The following is a 27,007-nucleotide window of genomic DNA, read 5'->3' on the forward strand; positions in this document are numbered from 1 at the left end:
ATTGCTAGACGCGTGAAAGATCTCTTGCGCGCGTCGTTTGTTGATCGTGTGCTCAGCCGCCACTTTCTTCATGCTTGGTCCCCAGACCTCAGTCCGTGCGATTATTGGCTTTGGGGTTGCCTGAAGTCGCAAGTGTATCGTGATCGACCGACATCTCTAGGGATGCTGAAAGACAACATCCGACGCCAATGCCTCACCATAACTCCGGACATGCTTTGCAGTGCTGTTCACAACATTATTCGTCGGCTACAGCTATTGTTGAGGAATGATGGTGGACATATTGAGGATTTCCTGTAAAGAACATCATCTTTGCTTTGTCTTACTTTTTTATGCAGATTATTGGTATTCTGATCAGATGAAGCGCCATCTGTCGGACATTTTTTGAACTTTTGTATTTTTATTGGTTCTAATAAAACCCCATGTCATTCCAAGCATGTGTGTCAATTTGTACCTCTCTATCTACATTATTCCGTGATTTATTCAGTTTTCAAGTGTATACTGACTTTTTGTTCGCCTAGTACATTTAGTAAAATTTCAGGTCGAAAAATAATACAGTAGTAGATTAGGTTAGATTAGATTAATACTTGTTCCATAGATCATGAATACGACACTTCGTAATGATGTGGAACGTGTCAGGTTAATAAAATATGTCTGTACAAGATATTACATTACACAAAATATTGCATGACACTAATGTTTAAGTTGTTTTCCCCTCTTAATTTATATCTAAAAATTCAGCCAATGAGTAGAAGGAGTTGTCATCTAGAAATTCTTTTAATTTATTTTTAAATGTTAGTTTGCTATCTGTCAGGCTTTTGATGCTGTTCGGTAGGTGACCAAAGACTTTTGTGGCAGCATAATTTACCACTTTCTGTGCCAAAGTCAGATTTAACCCTGCATAGTGAAGATCATCCTTTCTCCTGGTGTTATAGCTATACACACTGCTATTACTTTTGAACTGGGTTGAATTATTAACAACAAATTTCATAAGTGAATATATATACTGTGAGGTTACTGTGAGGATCCCTAGATCCTTAAATAGATGTCTGCAGGATGGCCGTGGGTGGGCTCCCGCAATTATTCTGATTACACGTTTTTGAGCAATGAATACTTTTCTACTCAACGATGAATTACCCCAGAATACGATGAAATACGAAAGCAGTGAATGAAAGTAGGCATAGTAAGCTAATTTACTGAGATTCTTATCACCAAAATTTGCAATAACCCCAATAGCATACGTAACTGAACTCAGACGTTTCAGCAGACCATCAATGTGTTGCTTCCAGTTTAATCTCTCATCAATGGACACACCTAAAAATTTTGGAAATTTTTCCTTAGCTACAGACTTTTGTTCAAAGTCTATATTTATTACTGGAGTTGTGCCATTTACCGTACGGAACTGTATATACTGTGTTTTATCAAAATTTAAAGAGAGTCCATTTGCTTAGAACCACTTAATAATTTTGTGAAAAACATCATTTACAATTACATCACTTAGTTCTTGGTTTTTGGATGTTATTACTATACTTGTATCATCAGCAAAACGAAAGGACAGAGTAAAGAGAAAAGTACCCTAAACTCGATTACACCTATGTTCTTTCGCTTATTCCCGTTACGAGATAGTTATTCCGCCTGAGAACTGGGTACATTTATTCCTGTCACACATATTTCCGCTCCGCGCAATGTATTCCCGTTCGACCGCACGCGGCCGTCCTCGGTGGAGACCACGCCCCCCACCCCCCGCAAAGCCCGGCTCTCGGCTCTTGTATGGGAATTTGACGGCCAATCGAGCCGCTCATCCACGCAGCCCCGTTCCGGCGGCCGGAATTGTCTCGGCGGCCGCTGCAGCATCCAAATACACGCGCGGCTGGACGGGAAAAGTAGCGGCACAATCGCCCCTGCTTAGGCCGCCCCGCGCCGTCCAGATTATGACGGACGCGCCCGGTCGGGGCTGGAGCAGCCGGACTGTCTCGCTCGCCGTAAACGTTTCTACAGCTTCAATTGGAGCTGATTGGCCAATTGGAGCAGGCGATTCTCCGGAGGAGAATGGTCTTTCGGGCCCCCGCCGGTCCGCGCCGGAGAGAGTGCGGCCTGAGCATCGATCTGATCTCGAACGCGGCCGTGCCTTCAGATCGGCCAGCGATGAATTTTACATGAGCGCGAGGGGACGGCGCGGGACGGATGCTACAAAGCCGAGGCGCCATACCACACCACGCCATACTCCCCCCTTCCCCCCCCCCCATCCACCCTCATCCAAATCACCACCACCACCACCACCACCACTTTCCCTATCCCTAACGCGCCAACCTGATCGTGTAGGCCACCTTAGCCCACATACAAATCAATACGCCGAATGACGGTGTGTGGCGGAGGGAACTTCTAGTACCACTACATCTACAACTACATGACTACTCTGCAATTCACATGTAAGTGCTTGGCAGAGGGTTCGTCGAACCACAATCATACTATCTCTCTACCATTCCACTCCCGAACAGCGCGCGGGAAAAACGAACACCTAAACCTTTCTGTTCGAGCTCTGATTTCTCTTATTTTATTTTGATGATCAGCCCTACCTATGTAGGTTGGGCTCAACAAAATATTTTCGCATTCGGAAGCGAAAGTTGGTGACTGAAATTTCGTAAATAGATCTCGCCGCGACGAAAACCGTCTTTGCTTTAATGACTTCCATTCCAGTTCGCGTATCATATCTGCCACACTCTCTCCCCTATTACGTGATAATACAAAACCAGCTGCCCTTTTTTGCACCCTTTCGATGTCTTCCGTCAATCCCACCTGGTAAGGATCCCACACCACGCAGCAATATTCTAACAGAGGGCGAACGAGTGTAGTGTAAGCTGTCTCTTTAGTGGACTTGTTGCATCTACTAAGTGTCCTGCCAATGAAACGCAACCTTTGGCTCGCCTTCCCCACAATATTATCAGTGTGCTCTTTCCAACTGAAGTTGTTCGTAATTTTAACACCCTGGTACTTAGTTGAATTGACAGCCTTGAGAATTGCACTATTTATCGAGTAATCGAATTCCAACGGATTTCTTTTGGAGCTCATGTGGATCACCTCACACTTTTCGTTATTTAGCGTCAACTGCCAACTGCCACACCATACAGCAACCTTTTCTAAATCGCTTTGCAACTGATACTGGTCTTCGGGTGACCTTACTAGACGGTAAATTACAGCATCATCTGCGAACAACCTAAGAGAACTGTTCAGATTGTCACCCAGGTCATTTATACAAATCAGGAACAGCAGAGGTCCCAGGACGCTTCCCTGGGGAACACCTGATATCACTTCAGTTTTACTCGATGATTTGCCGTCTATTACTACGAACTGCGACCTTCCTGACAGGAAATCACGAATCCAGTCGCACAACTGAGACGATACCCCATAGGCCCGCAGCTTGATTAGAAGTCGCTTGTGAGGAACGGTGTCAAAAGCTTTCCGGAAATCTACAAATACGGAATCAACTTGAGATCCCCTGTCGATAGCGGCCATTACTTCGTGCGAATAAAGAGCTAGCTGCGTTGCACAAGAACGATGTTTTCTGAAGCCATCCTGATTACGTATGAATAGATCCCTTCGAGGTGATTCATAATGTTTGAATACAGTATATGCTCCAAAACCCTACTGCAAACCGACGTCAATGATATACGTCTGTAGTTCGATGGATTACTCCTACTGCCCTTCTTAAACACTGGTGCGACCTGCGCAATTTTCCAATCTGTAGGTACAGATCTATCGGTGAGCGAGCGGTTGTATATGAGTGCTAAGTAGGGAGCTATTGTATCAGCGTAATCTGAAAGGAACCTAATCGGTGTACAATCTGGACCTGAAGACTTGCCCGTATCAAGCGATTTGAGTTGCTTCGCAACCCCTAAGGTATCTAAAAAATGGTTCAAATGGCTTTGAGCACTATGGGACTTAACTGCTACGGTCATCAATCCCCTAGAACTTAGAACTACTTAAACCTAACTAGCCTAAGGACAGCACACAACACCCAGCCATCACGAGGCAGAGAAAATCTCTGACCCCGCCGGGAATCGAACCCGGGAACCCGGGCGTTTGAAGCGAGAACGCTACCGCACGACCACGAGATGCGGGCTAAGTATCTACTTCTAAGAAACTCATGCTAGCAGCTGTTCGTGTTTCAAATTCTGGAATATTCCATTCATCTTTCCTGGTGAAGGAATTTCGGAAAACTGTGTTCAATAACTCCGCTTTAGCGGCACAGTCGTCGGTAACAGTACCAGTAACTCACACTTCCGGTCCCCTTTCCAGTTCCTCTCCCGAATGGCACGAGGGAAGGGTTATTGTCGGTAACCCTTCGTATTACCTCTAGTTTCTCGAGTTTTCTCGCCGTGACCATTTCGCGAGATGTATTTAGTAGGAATTAATATATTGCGATTACGTAGGCTTTCCCGGCGTAATAAGTCTTGAAAGTTTCCTCGGGTTTGCTGCCGGATCCTAGAATCAACTTGACTCGATATTTCGGCGATCCAACTGGTCGCCATCTTCAGGAAAATGCTGCTTCTGCTGATGAGTCCCGCTGAGAACTGACGCCAGGTTGCAAATCGACGTCCTATATAGGTTAAGAGTGTGTTCTGTCCACCTTCTAAGATTAGGGCACTACTCGGCTCTGTGAAAGATGATTCGGGGCTTAGGAAACCCGGTGTGTACAAAATTCCGTGTCAATGTGGGAAAGCTTACATTGGCCGTTCGATTCGCACAGTGCATGACAGCTGTGTGGAACATAGCCGTCATACGAGGCTACAACAGCCGGAAAAATCGGCAGTAGCAGAACACTGCTTAAATGAGAGACACAGTATGAAATTTGATGAAACTGTGGTAGTTGCCAACATTTCCGGTTTTTGGAACAGTGTCTATAAAGAGGCGATTGAAATTAGGTTGGCTCATAATTTAAACAACAGAGACAATGGGTATCCTCTTAGGAAGATGTGGAATCCTGTATTATCTCGCATCAAAATTGAACTTTCTTCGTTTTGGTCCCTCAGTGCGACATATCGTTGCCAGCTGTGTTTCACTAAGGGAGCGCCACCTCCCTGTCTTGGCAGGCAGAAACCGCGATGGGCGGCGCATGCGCCGTATACTGAACGGTGGCCTATATAAGACGTCGATTTGCAACCTGGCGTCCAGGCGATCGTTGTAGGCAAAACCACCCCTTCCTTCCGCCTCCTTGATTTCTATCTCACCGTCTATGACCGTCCTATCGCCCTCACCCCCAACCTCAAGTACCTTGGCGTCACCCTCGACCGTCGCCTCTCCTGGACCCCCCATCTCCGGACAATCCAAGCCAAGGCCCACTCCCGACTCCGCCTCCTCAAGCTCCTTTCCGGCTGTACGTGGGGTCTGGACCCCTACACCATCCCCCACACCTATAAATCCCTCATCCGCCCTATCTTTTGTTACGCCTATCCGGCCTGGATCTCCGCCCCCTCTACCTTTTATAAATCCCTTCAAATCCTTGAACGCCATGCTCTCCGCCTCGCATATCGCATCCGTCTCCCCTCCCCCACGCGGATCCTGTACGTTCTCATTCCGTTCCCCCACCTCCTCCTTTTCCTTGAAAGCATATGGGTCCTGTACACTTCCCGTAAACTCGATCCTCCTCACCCACTTGTCTCGCCCATCCTCTCCCACCCCCGCCCGCTGCCGCGCCTGTATTCCCATGTCCCACCTGGTCTCCATCTCTCCACCCTCCTTACCCTCTCCCAAGGTGGTTTCCGCCAGCTCCCCCTCCCTAATGATGTCCTCCTCCCCTCCATCTACCCCTCCTATCAACTTTGATCGTCCCCCCACTTCCTGTGTCCTTTCCTTTAGGCACCCTCCCTCCCTTCTCTTTCCTTTTCCCCCACCCCCTTCGTCCCCCTCTCCCCCTGGATTTCCCCTCCCCCTTCCTCCCTTCCCCCTATCTCCCCTGCCCATGGCATCTGCTCTCCCCTTTCCCTCTCCCACCCTCCCACCCCCCTCCTCCTCTCTTGGAAGGTCCTCGGACTCGTACACTGGTAGTGAACATTCGCGTGCCAGAGATCAACGCCTCGTGTTTCTGTGTATGCCATCGTTTTGTGCTTAAGTGGTTCAGTGTTATTCGTACTGTGCACCTACATTCACGTGTGACAAATTTCGTCTCTGTATGTGTCCAAGTGTCTGAACAAATTTTATCTTGGTCTCTACGCCCGTGAACGGCACCATGTATTTTAAAAAGTGTTTGTCTCCGTTTATAAGTCCACCATCTTTTTTTCTCTAATTGCCTTCATTTGTATCTTTTGTGTTTCTCTGAGGCCAAAGAGCGGTGTAGTATGCTGCTGCAGGCCTGCCTGTAAAAAGGTTTAAAAATAACAATAAAGAAAAAAAAGAAAAAAAACCTAGCGTCAGTTCCCAGCGGGACTCATCAGCAGAAGCAGCATTTTCCTGAAGATGGCGACCAGTTGAATCGCCGAAATATCGAGTCAAGTTGATTTTGGGATCCGGCAGCAAACCCGAAGAGACTTTCAAAAAAATTAATATATTGTCTAACTCTTCACTGAAAGTACTCTCTCGAAATTTGGGTAGTAAATCTCTCGGTGATGCAGAATGCCCCTCTAGCAGAGTCTGCGACTAGAGTTTTTTGAGCACCTCTGTAAAGCACTCATTCCGTCTAAATGATACCGTGACGAAACAGGCAGCTGCTCGCTGGACTCCTCTATTTCTTCTATCAGGTCTGGTAAGGGGTCCAAACTGATGCACAGTACTCTAGAATCAGCCGAGCAGGCACCTTGTACACCACTTCTTTGGCGGACGAGTAATTTTTCCTTAAGATTCTTCCTCTGAATCTCAGTCTGGCACCCAATTTTCCTGCTATTTGTTGTATGTGGTCAGTCCACTTAAGGTCACTTCGGTTAGGTAGTCCTGGGCACGGGTGATTACTGTTTCCACAAAGTGTCTCTAACAGTGTAGTTGTATAGAAGTGGTTTCCTTTCCCATTTACGCCCAATATGTTCATTTACTTACGTTCAGAGTCAACTGCAGGTCCTACCCCAGTCATCAATCCACTGCAGGTCATTCTGTAAAACGATACTGTCTTCTGGTGTTACTACTTTTCTTATGGACAACCGCTTAATCTGCAAACAATCTTAAAGACTTACCGACTCTTTCTGCTAGATCATTTATGTACACTGAAAACAGTAGCGGCTCCTATCACATTTCCTAAGGGTGCTTGTACCCCAGATATTACATTTACATTTGTCGATTTTGTTCCGTTAAGAGAAACGTGTTGAATCCCATCGGAAAAGAGGTCCTGAATCCAGTCGCAATCTGGTCCGGCCCCTGTATGCTCATATTTTTTCACTGAACGGCAGTGCGGCACAATATCAAATGCCTTCCTGAAGTCGAAGAATTTGACGTTACCGTGAGTGCCGATGTCTACAGCGCTGTGAATCTCATGGGGAAACGGAGGGAGTTGAGATTCGCAAGCTCTCAGTTTACGGATTCATTATTGGCTTTTACAGGGGAGATTTTCGTTTTCGAAAATCTTCGTAACAACTGAGCACAGGGCGTGGTCCATAGTTCTACAACAGATTGAGGTCAGTTGCATACACAGGGTGTCACATTTATCGTGACCACCCTAAATAACTTTGTCCAGATGCAAATTACAAATTGAAACTTCCTGGCAGATTAAAACTGTGTGCCCGACCGAGACTCGAAATCGGGACCTTTGCCTTTCGCGGGCAAGTGCTCTGCTTCGGTAGCTCAGTTGGTAGAGCACTTGCCCGCGAAAGGCAAAGGTCCCGAGTTCGAGTCTCGGTCGGGCACACAGTTTTAATCTGCCAGGAAGTTTCATATCAGCGCACACTCCGCTGCAGAGTGAAAATCTCATTCTGGAAATTACAAATTGTTTCAAGCAAATGTTCTTTAGCCGCCAGGGGGACATCGATCAGCATGACTGCCTTCGTTGTAGCTTTGTTTTTTACAAAGATATGAACAGCGGTATGACTTTTAAAAGCACCCTATATTTTTTCTTCGGTAATTCATTTCCTCTCCGAAAGACCTAGTCAAAAATGTTTGACAGTGTACCATTCACTGAAACACAACGTTAGTAATTACATAACACAGTGTTGACTTTGAGCTCGGGATCACAAACTCGTCTACGTGTTTAAGTTGTCAGAAAACAAATGAAAACCAAGTAAAAATATAACACAAAATTGACTTTGACTCTCCTGTACGGCCGGCCGTGGTGGCCGAGCGGTTCTAGGCGTTTCAGTCGGGAACCGCGAGACTGCTACGGTCGCAGGTTCGAATCCTGCTTCGGGCATGGATGTGTTTGCTGTACTTAGGTTAGTTGGCGCAGTGGTAACACCGGTTCCCGCCAGATCACCGAAGTTAAGCGCTGTCGGGGTGGGCAAGCACTTGGATGGGTGACCATCCAGTCTGCCGAGCGCTGTTGGCAAGCGGGGTGCACTCAGCCCTTGTGAGGCAAACTGAGGAGCTACTTGATTGAAAAGTAGCGGCTCCGGTCTCGTAAACTGACGTACGGCTGGGAGAGCTGTGTGCTGACCACATGCCCCTCCATTACCGCACCCAGTGACGCCTGTGGGCTGAGGATGACACGGCGGCCAGTCGGTACCTTTGGCCCTTCATGGCCTGTGAGGGAGGAGTTCAATTTAGTTCTGTGTTCTGCAGTGGCGGGTGTTCGCCATGCCTCTGACATGAAATGTTGGCTCATCGCTGAAGATTATTGTGTTCAGGAATGTCTCTTCGTCCACTATCTGATGCAAAATTTCCGCACAGAATTCCCTATGAATAACTTTATCTGCATCACTAATGTGCTATGCCATTGTGAATCCGAATGGTTTCAAGTCTAAATGTCTACGCAGTACTTGCCAAGCAGTCTTTTGCGAAATGCCAGTCTCACGAGATGCACGCCGCATTGTTCTTTGCGGACTAGGTGCAAAGCTCTCACTAACCTGTTCAACATAATCATCACAACGCGGGCGGCCTGGTGATTTAGCATATCGCAACGAACAACCAGTGTCAATAAGGTTCGTTTATCTCCTGCCTGGAGGCTCTTCAGCGTATTCGGTGCGAATGTTACGCTGAACAGTTGTTGCACAGTTCGTTTCTGTAGTGTTGGCAGAAGAGCCAACACCGTGTTGCTAGAGGAGGCCGAAATGCACGCTATAAGCTCACGCAGGATGGCGTGAGGTCTGGAACAGTTAAAGGAGTTGAGTCTAGTAAATAAAGTACGTAGTTGCTTGAATACTTAACTTTAATCCACAATGGGTGAACATTGCTCTTGTTGATACATTATATAATCTCAATATAACTGGTCATGGCGCCTTGCTAGGTCGTAGCAAATGACGTAGCTGAAGGCTATGCTAACTATCGTCTCGGCAAATGAGAGCGTATTTGTCAGTGTAGCTTCGCTAGCAAAGTCGTCCGTACAACTGGGTGAGTGCTAGGATCTGTCTCTAGACCTGCCATGTGGCGGCGCTCGGTCTGCAATCCTGACAGTGGCGACACGCGGGTCCGACGTATACTAGCGGACCGCGGCCGATTTAAAGGCTACCACCTAGCAAGTGTGGTGTCTGGCGGTGACACCACAGTTTCATTGACCCAAAACACACAGCGAGCATCCTCCGCATCACTAAAAGAAGACATTTTAACTGTGGTCTACGCTTACGCTCCTGGTGGCGGCTGGGGTATCTGACGCACTAGGTGAATCAAAGTAGAGGTCGTTTGCTACTAAATAGATATCTACCGATACCGTAAGTTATTTCAATAAATTTATATAATATTCCAAACTTGTAAACTCCTTTGTGACTCATCCCGTATTTAAATGAAGTATGAGACATCATCACAAAAGTTTGATACTTGACATTAATGCCATTTTTCTTTTACTCACTGTGTTGTATTACAACAGTCTCTATTAATTTAATGTACCTTGCTACAAATGTACGTAAGTACCGTATATGAAGGCGACTGTCTGTGTAATAAGAATTCATGAATCCGTGTTACTTCCGTGACAAAACTCAGACAGCCGGCCGGTGTGGCCGTGCGGTTCTAGGCGCTTCAGTCTGGAACCGCGTGACAGCTACGGTCGCAGGTTCGAATCCTGCCTCGGGCATGGATGTGTGTGATGTCCTTAGGTTAGTTAGGTTTAAGTAGTGCTAAGTTCTAGGGGACTGATGACCTTAGAAGTTAAGTTCCATAGTGCTCAGAGCCATTTGAACCAAAACATTGCACGAAATTTTAAAGATTTTTCGAGAGGTAAAAACGTAATGAGTAAACTTTGCGCATGGCTGATTTTAGCTCATACATTCCAGTGAGTGATATGTAGAGAAGAAATCTAATTTAATTCAAAACTCTGAGAAGAAGCAGGTCTCATGTCGTTCTCAAGTTATTAGGTTTTATATCGAAAGACGGTCCACGCGCGGCACGTCCATTCATGTCATTGAGCATGGCGAATCACGTGCTCATATCAGTCTTCATGGCGAATCATGTGGTCACATCAATCTTCATACCTCATAAATGATTCAAGATATCGAAACAAAGTTTTTTGCAAATAATAGTAAGTAATGAGGCACATATGTTGTACGATAACTACTCTAAACGTTTTTGTTCACCGAGATGTGGAAGTAACCTGTCGACAGCAGTGGAAGGTCAGCGGCTCAGGACGCATACAGATGTCCGTAGCACTGTAGGAAAATGCTAGTGGCGCGCTTACTCATGCCCACAACCCTTGGGGAGCGGCATACCAGGACATGTACACACGCCCACAGCATCGAAAGGATTCAAACTAAACTCCATCCGAACCGGCCTTGGAAGGCCCAACGGTACTACCTGCCGAGGTGTCATCCTCAGTCCGCATGCGTCACTGGACACAGATGTGGAGGGGCATGTGGTCAGCACACCGCTCTCCCGGCCGCATGTCAGTTCATGAGATTTCAGCCGCTACTTCGGAATCAAGTAGATCCTTAATTTGTCTCACAAGGGCTGAGTGTACCCCGCTTGCCAACAGCACTCCGAAGACCGGATGCTCACAGCAAGAGGATTAAGCACACCATAAAATACTAGTGCCTCTGAAAGTACTTTTGTTTATTCCTGAGCAAGAAAACTACACTCCTAAGAACCTGTTGGTTGACATTTGGCATTAGGCTGTTAGTTACTAGTTGCCTGTTACCATAAAATACGGCTGAGAACAACAGGCCGCAAGAATACTTGATTGCCGGCCGCGGTGGCCGAGCTGTTCTAGGCGCTTCAGGCCGGAACCGCGCGACTACTACGGTCGCGGGTTCGAATTCTGTTTCGGGCATGGATGTGTGTGGTGTCCTTAGGTTAGTTAGGTTTAAGTAATTCTAAGTTCTAGGGGACTGATAACCTGAGACGTTAAGTCCCATAGTGCTCAGAGCCATTTGAACCATTTGAATTCTTGGTTATGGACACATAAGGCCGGCAGGCCGCATTTCGACAATCACTGGTTTCTACGCAATGCAAATAGAAACACTCCGTATGAGGTTAAGAACAGGATAGGGGACGTCGGATCAAGCAAAATTACACACCCAGCAGTCTACGTCTACATCGAGATCTACATCCATACTCCGCAAACCACTGCAAAGTTAATGGCAGAGGACACTCCCCAATGCACTACTTATTAAGGCTACTTCATGTTCAGTTCATACATGGTCGGGTTGCATGCCAAGTGGTGTAAGTCACAGAAATGGAAGAACGAAGTGAATCTATTTACCATTAGTAGATAGGCAGATCTTTGTATCCATCAAATGACGTGGGTCCTAGCCCAATTGTTCGCTCACAGAGAGCGTTGAGTGTTATTGCAGTACACTAAACTCCTGAAACTTTTGCCAGTTGGTGGAATACGTCCTAATACTAATGGCATTCAAACTGATTTTAATTTGTTTTGTGTATGAAACCGATTTCTGTCTTATGCGGAAGTTCGCGATTTCGTACACAAATGAGGAAACACGCCACTTCGAATAAGAAGGAAACCGTAGCACCGTCGCGATCCCGGTATAAAACGACCACAGAGGGAAAGAAGCCTTCGTTCCGTCTGTGCCGCTCACGTATGTCAAGTGCTGCTCCGTATGAAAAAAAAGAAATATTTACAAACAAAAAGAGGAACTAGAAATGCTATTTCTTTATGGAAAATACAGAAAGAACGCGAAGAGAGTAGATGAGTGGCAGGTGCAGGAAGGGTTCTCAACGAGGGAAGTGTCCAAGCGCCTCGGAGTGAACCAAAGCGATGTCGTTCGGACATGGAGGAGATAGAGAGAGACAGGAACTGTCGATCACTTGCCTCTCACAGGCCGCCCAATGGCTACTACTGCGGTGGATGATCGCTACCTACGGATTATGGCTCGGAGGAACCCTGACAGTAACGCCACCATGGTGAATAATACTTTTCGTGCAGCCACAGGACTTCGTGTTGAAACGTCCCCTTAGAACAATTTATAAACGACTGTGCTTAACCTGACACACAATATTATTTAGCGCAACGCAATCTGACTTTCGAAATCCCTACACCTACAAAAGAATGGCCCTGAGTAACATTAAACTATACCTTTCAGAAATCACTTACCTCACAAAAATCTTCATTACTCGAACTACTGCAATACAGCGAGCGCCACTACTGCCAGCTAAATAAAAGATTCAAACTACGGAAGGCACTAACTACTGATAGGGATAGTTAGCAAATGAAAGATATTAATAGAGAACAAACAATGTATTTACCTTAATAGTCATAATATATATATATATATATATATATATATATATATATATATATATATATATATATATATATATATAGCAGTTCATGACAAATTACAAAACTCCGCCATCTCTCTCCCCACATCCACCACTGCTGGCGGCTCACCTCCAACTGCCCAACGCTACGCGCTGTTAACATCCAGCTGCCCCTCTACAATGGCAGACAACATTGCAAACTAGCCACAGACTGCACACAGCACAGCCAGTGATTTTCATACAGAGCGCTACGTGGCATTACCAATATAAAAATCTAAACAGCCTACTTACATAGCCCCCATGCTCCCCACAAAAAATTTTACAGAATATTTTTGGGCAGTGGCCAATAATGATTTGAAAAAATTTTTCATAATTACAATAACAAAGATATCAAATGCACACACTTATTTATACAATGTTGGTCAAAAGCTAAAATTTTCTCAAAGTCCATAAAGACAGTCCAGATTGTTCATCACAGTAAAATTTCAGTGGTTTTTTTTCAAAGTCTGAGCAGTAAAAGACAATGCACACGGAAGTAGTGGATTTCCATGCAGTCTTGAAGAAGTAGTGTTGTCCTTCCAACGGAAAGACAGTGCTGACTCTTGACATGCTGACAGGTAATGGGCCACAATGGAGCAAACCCACAGCAGAGTCATTCGACGTTTTGAAGAAGATTGGTAGGTCGTACGCCACTGGTAGTCATGGAAGGTGCCGTAACGGCTGTACGAAACGCGAATGCCATCCGCCGACCGATAGTGCAACCATATCGGCAGCATATTGGCGAAACATTCGTCTTCATGGACGACAATTCGTGCCCCCATCGTGCACATCTTGTGAATGACTTCCTTCAGGATAACGACATCGCTCGACTAGTAGCCAGACTCGAGTAGCCAGCATGTTCTCCAGACATGAGCCCTACGAACATCCCTGGGATGGACTGAAAATCGCTGTTTATGGACCACGTGACCCACCAACCACTTTAAGGGATCTACGCCGAATCGTCGTTGAGGAGTAGGACAATCTGTACCAACAGTGCCTTGATGAACTTGTGGACAGTATGCCACCCAGAATACAGGCATGCATCAATGCAAGAGGACGTGTTACCGGGTATTAGAGGTACCGATGTGTACAGCAATCTGGACCACTACCTCTGAAGGTCTCACTGTATGGTGGTTCAGCATGCAATGTCTGATTTTCATGAGCAATAAAAAGGGCGGAATTGATGTTTATGTTGATCTCTATTCCAATTTTCTGTACAGGTTCCATAACTCTCGGATCTGGGGTGTTGCAAAACTTTTTTTGAAGTGTTTACTAGCTACTTCTTCCAAAACCGTTTTCATTTTTACATAGAATTACCGATGAAAATTTTCTGCTACATACGTTTATAAAGCGAAAGTAACTTCGCTTAGCGAGTAGAGAGCAAAGAAAAAAATCATATATTGTAATAAACATAAGTTCGAAAATCAATGGTTTCCCCGGTAGGGCGTCTGCACAAGTGCACTGCATGTGAGGCGTAAATTACAAAGTGATAAACTGCCCTCATTTGATATTGTCGTTTTTATGCATATCAAATTACTGATAAATAGCGTTTTGGAAACAAGTGTATCGTTCGTCACTCAACAATAAAATGGCCTCCCAGATCCCCCGCTTGAAACCGCTGGATATTTTTTGAGGAATGTTTGAAACCTTTGTGGATTCCATCCCTGTTGGTAGTGTCCACGAACTCCGAAAACACATTGTGGATGGCTGTCAGTGCTTTCGGAAAACTGCTGGGATTTTTTAAACTTGTACGGACACATATGAGGACACGTGCTGAAGCCTGCCCTCACGTGAACGGTGACCATGCGGAACACTTTCTGTAATTTGTTTGTCCTCAATTGCATATCTGCAGTTTGAATCCTCCGGAACGCAGTTACAATTTGTCCATGTACTCTGTCGTAATACGTCACATCCGGAACTATGTTTAATCGGGTTATTCGCTTCCTTCGGTGTCCTGTGCTCGCCAATTTAGTTTCCACTTCTAACAGTTATGATGATGAAGCATTTCCTTAGAGTTTCTAAAACTAATGGTAAAGTAATGCAAGCTAGATGTGTGGTGCGTTATGTAGTGCAATGTTTTGCATGCGGTATTCTTCGACAGCAGTTTCCAGTAGTTTGCAGTATCTACATTAGCATGATGGTTGGCGATATGGCTGCGCTGCTGACTGACCCTGAGCGATGATCTCGCCCTTCTCCCGCGTCCAGTAGTTGATGGACTTGGGGTAGGCCTCCGAATGGCACTCCAGGGTCATCTGCTGGCCCTCGTACGCGCCCACGAGCTGGTTCTGGATCCAGATCATCGGCGGAACTGCAACAGGCCAGCAGTAGTAGACAGGGACGTGAACACTGAAGGTTTCCAGCTGAGAGAAATGAACCGGAGTTCATGCAAAGTACCGGGTGATCAAAAAGTCAATATAAATTTGAAAACTGAATAAATCACGGAATAATGTAGATAGAGAGGTACAAAATGACACACATGATTGGAATGACATGAGGCTTTATTAGAACCGAAAAATACAAAAGTTCAAAAAATGTCCGACAGATGGCGCTTCATCTGATCAGAATACCAATAATTAGCAAGACAAAGCAAAGATAATGTTCTTTACAGGAAATGCTCAATATGTCCACCATCATTCCTCAACAATAGCTGTAGTCGAGGAATAATGTTGTGAACAGCACTGTAAAGTATGTCCGGAGTTATGGTGAGGCATTGACGTCGGATGTTGTCTTTCAGCATCCCTAGAGATGTCGGTCGATCACGGTACACTTGCGACTTCAGGTAACCCTAAAGCCAATAATCGCAGGAACTGAGGTCTGGGGACCTTGGAGGCCAAGCATGACGAAAGTGGCGGCTGAGCACACGATCATCACCAAACGACGGGCGCAAGAGATCTTTCATGCGTCTAGCAATATGGGCTGGAGCACCATCCTGCATAAACATCGTACGTTCCAGCAGGTGTTTATCAGCCAGGCTGGGGATGATGCGATTCTGTAACATATCGGCATACCCCTCACCCGTCACGTAGCAGTTACAAAACCAGAATCACGCATTTCCTCGAAGAAAAAAGGCCCGATAACGGTAGATGTGGTAAATCCGACCCATACCGTGACTTCGTGCAATGGAGTTTCCACGACAGTTCTAGGATTTTCGGTAGCCCAAATTCTGCAGTTGTGGGCGTTGACAGACCCTCGGAGCGTGAAATGAGCTTCATCGTTCCACAATACGTTACTCAACCAATCGTCACCTTCCGCCATCTTTTGAAACGCCCACCCCGCAAATGCCCTCCGCTTCACTAAATCGCCAGGTAACAGTTCATGATGCCGATGGATTTTGTACGGATAGCATCGGAGGGTACGCCTCAATGCCAAGCAAACATTAGTGTATGGAATGCCGGTACGACGTGCAACTGCACGAGCGCTGACTTCCCCGTGCATAGACGAATCCGCTACAGTCTCCATTTCTTCCTGAACTATCTCAGCAGAACTACCCCTTGTGCTCGGTCGGCCACTACGGGGTCTATCGTCTAAACAACCCATGGCTTCGAACTTCGAAATCAATCTCGCCACAGTTGCATTTGTCAACAGACCTTTAACCGTTCGAATCCCCTTCCTATGGCGATAGGATCGTAGCGCTGAACTAGCACATTCCTCATTCTAATAATACAGCTTCCCTAAAAGCCCCTTTTCAGGTAACGTCAACATGCTGCAACTGCTGGCGCATCTGATTCTCTCTCTCTCCTTTTTTATTCTTTATTGTAATTTCAATCACCTCATACAAGGCGGGCTGTCAGAAGCCTATTATGCTGCTGTTCAGCCTTGAGTGGTACAATAATATGACATATAGGTGGCACAGACAAGACAATAAAAACGGCATGCAAATAATGTAGATACCACAATCAATAAACATGAAGCCGTTCACGCTGGACGAGAAAAAACACTAACACTTGTTGACACGGCGCACATAACATGGATGACTGCGACCGCACACGCGAACAGTGGTGGCGTGACGGCGAAAGAACACTAAACACAAAACGAAGGCACACACACGAAACAGTGATGACGATTATCTCCGGCGCGCGAAAGTCCACTGTGCGTGTACGAGTCCGGGGACCTGCCAAGAGAGGAGGAGTGGGGGTGGGAGAGGGAGCGGGAAGAGCATAGATGCCATGGGCAGGGGAGGAAAGGGGAGGGGAAGCCCGGCGGAAAAGGGGTAGAGGAAGGGGGCGGGGAAAAAGGAAAGAGAAGGGAGGGAGGGTGCCTAAAGGAAAGAACACAGGAAGTGGGGGGGAGGATCAAAGTTGATAGGAGGGGTAGATGGAGAGGAGGAGGACATCATCAGAGAGGGGGAGCTGGCGGAAGGCACCTTGGGAGAGGGTAAGGAGGGTGGAGAGATGGAGACCGGGTGGGACATGGGAATACAGGCGCGGCAGCGGGCGGGGGTGGGAGAGAATGGGTGACACAGGCGGGTGAGGAGGATCGAGTTTGCGGGAAGTGTACAGGATCTGTATCTTTTCAAGGAAAAGGAGGAGGTGGGGGAACGGAATGAGATCATACAGGATCCGCGTGGGGGAGGGAGACAGATGCGATAGGCGAGGCGGAGAGCATGGCGTTCAAGGATTTGAAGGGATTTATAAAAGGTAGGGTGTGGCGGAGATCCAGGCCGGATGGGCGTAACAAAGGATAGGGCAGATGAGGGATTTATAGGTGTGGAGGATGGTGGAGGGGTCCAGACCCCACGTACGGCCGGAAAGGAACTTGAGGAGATGGAGTCGGGAGCGTGCCTTGGCTTGGATTGTGCGGAGATGGGGGGTCCAGGAGAGGCGACGGTCGAGGGTGATGCCAAGGGTGGGGGTGAGGGCGATAGGACGGCCATAGATGGTGAGATAGAAATCAAGGAGGCGGACGGAAGGGGTGGTTTTACCTACAATGATCGCCTGGGTTTTGGTTTCTCTCTCTTCATTATAGCTCCTTTTATACACGATTGTCATGCGCAGTCACTGCCGTTTTGCTGGCCAGCGCCATCTGTCGGACATTTTGTGAACTTTGTTTTGTTTTTGGTTCTAATAAAACCCCATGTCATTCCAAACATGTGTGTCAATTTTTACCTCTCTATCTACATTATTCCGTGGTTTATTAAGTTTTCAAATGTATACTGACTTTTTGATCACCCGGTATATGAAAAGTATCACAGTAATGTTTGACATTAATTGAACATAAGACTGGCTAAAACTAACCCTATTTTACAGCTAGGCCGCATTATAAGATTTTTTTGCCCTTACAGACTGTACACGAATGGTGAGAGACAGTACTGTTTTAAATTCTAAACAACCATTACTCCTGCCTCCGTTGGTCAACATTTGCGTTTTGTACCTGAAGTATTTAATTGGCCAAATATAGTTTTTTCGCATGTGATGACCTACACTATTTTTCGCTTTCTCTTTACGACCGACCCTTTTATTATACTATCCGCTACGTTTTTGTACAGTTCATTGGTCTGCACCTCATAGAATTTAGAGTTATTGTAAACCGTCTGATGTGATTTCACTTCCTAGTGTGACCGTTTCTTTTAGTCACTGCTTTGAAGTTTCAACAAGTTGTTCATTACTTTTAAGTTATCGTTTGAATCCACTTACGTGTCTGCGTCTACTTTACAATGTAATATATAATTTCAAAATTTTGTCTTATCAAGATGCATCCTGTTAGCAATATCGTCCTCAGATAATGATCAATACTTTTAGTTTCTATTAAGAGAACTATATTGACTCTGAACTATGTACAAACCCCAGACACTTTGTTTCCTCTCTCGCTGCTTTCACACAATGATTTCTTCCTGGTCTATGTTTCTCTCATGTTATTTGCATATTGCACGTGTCCTAGTGACCAGATTTCTTTCCAGTTACGTGTATCGGTTAGCGGTTCAATTTTGAATGTGTCACAATGTATCCTCGTCCTGCCTCCTTGATTTGATTTGGAAACATTTCCCTTGTTCAGTTTTTTCTCAGTCCTAGATGAAAATGAAAAATTTCATTTTTCTTATTCTCTGTTCGATTTTTTCAAAGTCCTCATGTTGCTGTACAAAAGATTTCTCAATCTCATTTAGAAGGTAGCAAGATGATTTGTAAGCAGATGGTAGCGGCCACTATCGATTTAGTTTTCATGTTCTCCTAAACCACTTTAGTTACTTTCTCACAAAGTTAGAGCCTAAATTCAGCCGTCCTCCTCTCCCCCGTCCCCAGATTTTCAAGGGACAGTAAACTCTTCCTTTCTCTCATATCTATTCTTGTTGAACAAATTAGTGTTTCCTGAGAAGGTATTTTCTCTAAAAAAAAAAAACCCTTACATTTCCGTGATGAAATTTTCTTTACCTCTTATTCAATCTGCTCTGCTAAAAACTCTACAGGAATATTTGGAAAATTAACGTACACAGAATTTGGCATGCATTAAGGACATAGAAAAAGAACAGTAGCAGTTTAATGTGATATCATCATTCCTATGCTACGCGCTAGAGTTAAATTTCGCCGTATATTTCTGTATTGCACATGTTATCCTTTGCCGAGATTACGACTACGGCGAAATATGTACTGGATAATAGAGTCCGTTTCATCACAGAAACCAGGCTTTGTCGGACGAAAATTGAGTTTTTGTACTCATTGCAGGTTATCTCAAATGATATCCCTTCATTCAACAGTACATTTTGCTTCAAACATTACTACTATTAGGTGTTATTGCACCCGCGATCCTCATAGTTAGTTTCTGGTCAAACTGAAAGAAAAACTGTTGTCCTCCGAGCGTTACTTTTACCCATTTCCATGAACAGGACATAAGTTGTGTGTATTACCAATTCATATCTCGCTGAATCGTACTAAATTACACGTCTAAAGTAAGATCTACATCTACATCTACATACATACTCCGGAAGCCACCTGACGGTGTGTGGCGGAGGGTACCCTGAATACCTCTATCGGTTCTCCCTTCTATTCCAGTCTCGTATTGTTCGTGGAAAGAAGGATTGTCGGTATTCTTCTGTGTGGCCTCTAATCTCTCTGATTTTATCCTCATGGTCTCTTCGCGCGATATACGTAGGAGGGAGCAATATACTGCTTGACTCTTCGGTGAAAGTATGTTCTCGAAACTTTAACAAAAGCCCGTACCGAGCTAGTGAGCGTCTCTCCTACAGAGTCTTCCACTGGAGTTTATCTATCATCTCCGTAACGCTTTCGCGATTACTAAATGATCCTGAAACGAAGCGCGCTGCTCTCCGTTGGATCTTCTCTATCTTCTATCAACCCCATCTGGTACGGATCCCACACTGCTGAGCAGTATTCAAGCAGTGGGCGAACAAGTGTACTGTAACCTACTTCCTTTGTTTTCGGATTGCATTTCATTAGGATTCTTCCAATGAATCTCAGTCTGACAACTGCTTTACCGGCAATCAACTTTATATGATCATTCCATTTTAAATCACTCCTAATGCGTACTTCCAGATAATTTATGGAATTAACTGCTTCCAGTTGCTGACCTGCTATTTTGTAGCTAAATGATAAGGGATCTATCTTTCTATGTATTCGCAGCACATTACACTTGTCTACATTGAGATTGAATTGCCATTCCCTGCACCATGCGTCAATTCGCTGCAGATCCTCCTGCATTTCAGTACAATTTTCCATTGTTACAACCTCTCTATACACCACAGCATCATCTGCAAAAACGCCTCAGTGAACTTCCACAAGGTCACAAGTTATCCACAAGGTCATTTATTACATTGTGAATATCAACGGTCCTATGGCACTCCCCTGCGGCACACCTGAAATCACTCTTACTTCGGAAGAGTTCTCTCCGTTGAGAATGACATGCTGCATTCTGTTATCTAGGAACTCTTCAATCCAATCACATAATTGGTCTGATAGTCCATATGCTCTTACTTTGTTCATTAAACGACTGTGGGGAACTGTATCGAACGCCTTGCGGAAGTCAAGAAACAGGGCATCTACCTGGGAACCCGTGTCTATGGCCCTCTGTGTCTCGTGAACGAATAGCGCGAGCTGGGTTTCACACGACCTTCTTTTTCGAAACCCATGCTGATTCCTACAGAGTAGATTTCTAGTCTCCAGGAAAGTGATTATACTCGAACATAATACGTGTTCCAAAATTCTACAACTGATCGACGTTAGAGATATAGGTCTATAGTTCTGCACATCTGTTCGACATCCCTTCTTGAAAACGGGGATGAGCTGTGCCCTTTTCCAATCCTTTGGAACGCTACGCTCTTCTAGAGACCTAATAGTGCAAGTAAATCCGCCAGTGGGCTTCATAGCAAAATATGTTGTCGTACTGTGACTGGCCTTGACGTCCTTGGTCTCGTGTTCGAAACCAGCCAATACTTGAATTTTGAATAAAAATCATCAGTAAAGGTGGCCGAATACTTCCTGTGTAAGGAATGACTCTCGTTCTACCGAAGGCCTTGTAAAGTGGGCGGAGGTGCGGACAGAATTTTATGGCAACCTCTTGTCCTTGGGGTGGGAAACTGCCCCTAGAAGGCAGAAGAAATAACAATGAAAAATGGCATGAGAATGCAAAACGCAATGGAAACCGCTCATGTATATCCACTCAATGTGTGTCCACAGGACATGTCGCGTGTGGCTGAAAAAGTGCTTTGATAATCTGTCCTTTGGGAAAAATATCGAATTTATCCCTTATTCGGATCTCCTTGAGAGGACTGCCAAGGAGGAGAGAGGGGGGGGGGGCGGGGAATCCAAGGAAAAAACTGAGTAACTTACGAAAGGGGAACATATTACGAATCGGAACGTGGTTCCAAGAAGCTTAGTCTAGTTATAGTTGTGGTCAGTGAAGTGAAAAGAAAAGAAGATAAGGATTTCTGGTAAGACGAATATAGGGTAACATCACCAGCAGCAGGATTCTTTCAGAATAAGAAAGTAAGGCGTAGAGTGTGCTACTGTAATCAGTTCAGGGATAGGGTTGTTTTCATCAGAATCGACAACAACCGAACGCCAACAGCAATAATGCAAGTATCCATTACGTTACAAGCAGAAGATGAAGATATGGAGAAAATAATTAGCCTTTTGAAAGAGTAATTCAGTTTGTGAAAGGAGAAGATAGTCTAACCATCATGGAGGATTGAAACGTGGTAGAAGAGGAAGGAAGAGAAGTAAGAGATGCGGGAGAGTATGGGCTTGAAGGTAGGAATGAGGGAGGTTAGTGACGTATTGGATTCTGCAATGAATTTCAGCTTGTTATATCGAACACACTGTTCAAAAATTGTAAGAGAAGGTGGTCCACTTGGATAAGACCTGAAGATATGGGAAGATTTCAGCTGGATTACATCATGGTCAGACAGAGATTCCGAAATTAGATATTGGGCTGTAAGGCGTGCTAAAGGGCAGGTACAGGTATGGATCACAATCTAGTAACGTTGAATATCATATTGAAGCTTAAGAGAATCGTCCAGAAAAAAATCAATGTTAAAAGAAGAGCGTTACGAAAATATTGAGGAATGATGAGATGAGTTGAAATTCTCTGAGGCTGTAGACACCGCGTAATGAATGCCACTGCAGGCAGTTCATTGGAAGAGGATGGACATATCTAAAATTGCAGTCACGGAAGTTGGACTGATAAACACAGGTACAAGGAAAGTAACTGCGAAGAAACTGTGATTAACGGAAGAAATGCAGCAATTAATCGACGAAAGATAGAAACCCAAAAATGATCAGAGAATTTCAGGAGTAGAGAAATATGAGCAACGTACGAATGAAATGAAGAGCAAAGGAAGTCAAGGATGAAAAATGTGAAGAAAACGATCAAGAAATGGGCGTCGGAAGGACTTATCCTGCTTACAGAAAAGTCAAAATACCTTTCTATAAAAGCCAAGGACGTCAACGTTAAAAGTGCAGCAAGTATTTCACCCTTAAGGGCAGAGAAGGGAGCGGATAAGTGGAAAGAGCTAGATGAAGACATCTGTGATGGGGATGACGTGGTTCAGAAAATAGAAATAGATTTGGAAGATATAGGGGATCCAGTGGTGGAGTCAGAATTTACTAGAGCTTTGGAAGACTTGTGATCAGATAATGCAGAAGGGATAGTCAACATTTCTTCGGAATATCAGAAATCATTGAGAAGCAGTGGCAGCTAAGCAACTATTCAGGTTGCTATCTAGAATCTGTGAGTTTGGAGACGTGCCATCAGACATTTGGAAAAATATCATCCAAGCAATCCCGAAGATAGCAAGAGCAGGTAAATGCAAGAACTATGGGACAATCAACTTCACGACTCAAGCATTCAAGTTGCTAACAAGAGTGTATCTAGAAGAATGGAAAAGGAAACTGAGGATCTCTAAGTTGTGGATCAGTTTGGCTTTCTAAGGATAAGGCTCCACCAGGGAAGCAGTTCTGACGTAGTGATTGATCACGTAAGTAAGACATACAAAACAAGACGCATTCATGGGATCTGTCGATCTAGAAAAAAAGTTCGGCCATTGAAATGGTGTAAGACAATCGAAATTCTGAGGAAAATGGGAGTAAGCTATAAGGAGAAACGGATAATACATAATATGTATAAGAACCAAGAGGGAACAATAGAAACGAAAATCAGGAAGAGTTACTCGGATTACAGAGGGTGTAAGATAGGGGCGTAATCTTCCATCACGTAGTTTTCAACCTATTCGTTGAAGTTCCTATGACAGAAATAAAGGAAATGTTCTAGAGTGGGATTATAATTTAGGTGAAACAATCTTCACTTAAAACTTCCGGGCTGATAGGCCGTGGTCGAAGTATAAAACACTCTCCTGACGTTTCGTCTCCAACTGCGGGAGACATCCTCGGAGGTAAAGCGGCGAACTGCGAAGAGAACTCGAGGAAGCGCTGATTATATAGGCAGTACAGAGGGCGCCACAGTCGATCACGTGGCGTCAGCATGAGATTGTCTCTGATAATGGCAACATTCTCGATTGAAAGTAATCGATCGTCACGCTTGCGGTGCAACGCTGACATCCAAATTTTATCCAGTTTAACACCTTCGTCTTTCCTGTTAAAATTATTACGATGTTTATCAATCTCGATAGCCTCTCTATACAAGCGTGCATAATAATGCGAGGTTTTTGATATGACGCTCGTCTCGCTGAATTTTATCGCTACGTCGATGACACGTTCGTAGTATGGACACACGGGGCAGAGGTGTTGGATGCCTTCCTGACACATTTAAACAGCATTAATCCGAAAATCCAGTTCACTATGGAGACGGAAAGGAATGGGCAATTGAACTTCCTGGATGTGTCTGTGATTAAACGACGGGACGGAACGTTGGGCCATAAGGTGCATAGAAAGCCCACACATACTGATCGTTATCTACATAAAGAATCAAACCACCACCCTAGACAAAAAAGAGATGTAATGAAAACTTTGGTAGACAGGGCGTACAAACTTTGTGAACCTGTTTATTTAAAAGATGAGACTGAACATCTACGGTTAACGTTCGTGAAGAATGGCTATTCTAGCAAGGATATAGATCGAGCACTTCGCTCTAGGCAGAGAATCAGGAGTAACGACGAACAACAGTCGTCCAAGGGCAAAGTTTTTCTACCGTTCATTAGTAAGGTCACAGACCGCATTGGGAAAGTTTTAGGCAAGTGTGGGGTGGAAAATATTTTCAGACCCATCAGAAAAATAAAAGAATTTTTAAGGTCGGCAAAAGATGCACGAGACCCTTTGGCTACACCGGGGGTATATAAAATTCCTTGTAGTTGTGGACAGGTTTACATCGGTACCACAAAGAGAAGTGTGAACACCCGTCTTGTTGAACATAAGAGGAATTGCCGCCTGGGTCACACGGATAAATCGGCCGTAGCGGAACATGTTTACCAGGAAGGTGATCATGAAATAAAATTCAGCGAGACGAGCGTCATATCAAAAACCTCGCATTATTATGCACGCTTGTACAGAGAGGCTATCGAGATTGATAAACATCGTAATAATTTTAACAGGAAAGACGAAGGTGTTAAACTGGATAAAATTTGGATGTCAGCGTTGCACCGCAAGCGTGACGATCGATTACTTTCAATCGAGAATGTTGGCGTTACCAGAGACAATCTCATAGCCGACGCCACGTGATCGACTGTGGCGCCCTTTGTACTGCCTATTATAATCAGCGCTTCCTCGAGTTCTCTTCGCAGTTCACCGCTTTACCTCCGAGGATGTCTCCCGCAGTTGGAGACGAAACGTCAGGAGAGTGTTTTATACTTCGACCACGGCCTATCAGCCCGGAAGTTTTAAGTGAAGACAATACCGGCCGTGAAAGCTTACATTATAGGTGAAAGAATACTGGTGATAAAATTCGTCGTGGGAAAGGCGAAGAAGAATTACAGGATGAGTTGAATGGGATAAACAGTCTAATGAGTACAGAATACGGACTGAGAGTACACCAAAGAAAGATTAAAGTAATGCGTAGCAGAAATGAAATTAGCGATGAACGTATATAAAAAACTGGGAAGTACTTAGAAAACAAGTCATGGTATTTTGTAATCTTGAAAGCAGATTAATGCATGATGATTGAAGCAAGGCTGATATAAAATACGGTCTACAGCAGGAAAGAGGACATTCCTCGATAAAATAAATATAATAGTATCAAACGTATGCCTTAATTTGAGAAAGAAATTTCTGTGAATGTACATTTGTACCACATCATTGTATGGTAGCGAAACGCGAACTGTGGGAGAACTAGAACAGAAGTGAGTTGAAGCTTTTGTGATGTGCTACAAAAGGAGGCTGAAAATCAAGTAGACTGATAAGGAATGAGGACGTTTTCCGTAGAATTGGCGAAGAAAGGAACATATAGAAAACGCTGACAAGAAGGGCAGGATGATAGGACGTGTGCCGAGACTCAGGCGAATAGCATCCATGATATTAGACCGAGCTATAGAGGGTAAAAACTGTAGAAGGAGGAAGAGATTGGAATGCATCCAACAAATAACGAAGGACGTTAGGTGTACGCGGAAGACGATAGCACAAGAGAGCACTCTTGGAAGGCTGCCGGCCGTTGCGACCGAGAGGTTCTAGGCGCTTCAGTCCGGAGCCACGCTGCTGCTACGGTCGCAGGCTCGAATCCTGCCTAGTGCATGGAGGTATATGATGTCCTTAGGTTAGTTAGGTTTAAGTAAGTAGTTCTAAGTCTAGGGGACTGATTATCTCAGATGTTAAGTCCCATAGTGCTCAGAGCCATTTGAACCATCTCGGAAGGCCGCATCAGATGTGTCAAAAGATTGACGATTCAATAAGAAAATTTTCCTTTAGTGGCATTTAACAGCGATTGATAAGTGATTACTACATACTCCGCAACCCTTCCCCTTTTGCGCTTCGTGTAGTACAGAGAACATAAAACTCCGCTGCAGAGTGAAAATCTCATTCTGGAAACATCCCTCAGGCTGTGGCTAAGCCGTGTCTCCGCAGTATCCTTTCTTTCAGGAGTGCTAGTTCTGCAAGGTTCGCAGGAGAGCTTCTGTAAAGTTTGGAAGGTAGGAGACGAGATACTGGCAGAAGTAAAGCTGTGAGGACCGGGCGTGAGTCGTGCTTCGGTAGCTCAGATGGTAGAGCACTTGCCCGCGAAAGGCAACGGTCCCGAGTTCGAGTCTCGGTCGGGCACACAGTTTTAATCTGCCAGGAAGTTTCATATCAGCGCACACTCCGCTGCAGAGTGAAAATCTCGTTCTACAGAGAACATAGTTAATCATATATCTCTCTCTCTTCAGGCCCCCATCGCTCTGCTCCATGCCACACTCAGCGGCGATATAACCTCTGATTTAGTGAGACCTATGTTGGGAGAGATAATGCATTGCTTGACTGATCTCCGAAAGTGCACTCTCGGTACTTTAACACCAAAGCTCGCCGTGATCCACTACGCCTCTCTCGTAGCGCCTGACACTAGAGTTTGACGAGCTCCCGCGCTGGCTTAATGGACCGTTGATTCAAGTCTGCGTGCCTAATTCATCCAGCCTGTTAATGGCACTGAACTGACGCAGAGTACACAGAAACAAACGCACGCAGTTTCTACCCTATCGCGGATGAATTTCAGTACTTTAGGAACCTACCAAGGATTCATTGCAAATTTCACCTTATCCATAATTCCTAAATAGGAGGGAGGGACCATAGCCAATAGGAATATTACCATTTTCCACAGTACCGTCTGCTGTAAT

At 45.0% G+C, this 27,007-nt stretch overlaps 1 protein-coding gene across 1 annotated transcript in view; it reads right to left on the reverse strand.

Moving 5' to 3' along the window:
* LOC126188754 (neurotrimin-like) overlaps positions 1 to 27,007 on the reverse strand; it is a 336,147-nt gene that overhangs the window by 186,504 nt on the left and 122,636 nt on the right. Inside the window, exon 4 of the mRNA XM_049930363.1 lies at positions 14,981 to 15,118. Coding sequence (XP_049786320.1) covers positions 14,981 to 15,118 — 138 coding nt within the window. The remainder of the gene's footprint in view (positions 1 to 14,980; positions 15,119 to 27,007) is intronic.

Source organism: Schistocerca cancellata, chromosome 5 (assembly GCF_023864275.1).
Source record: "Schistocerca cancellata isolate TAMUIC-IGC-003103 chromosome 5, iqSchCanc2.1, whole genome shotgun sequence".
NCBI lineage: Eukaryota > Metazoa > Arthropoda > Insecta > Orthoptera > Acrididae > Schistocerca > Schistocerca cancellata.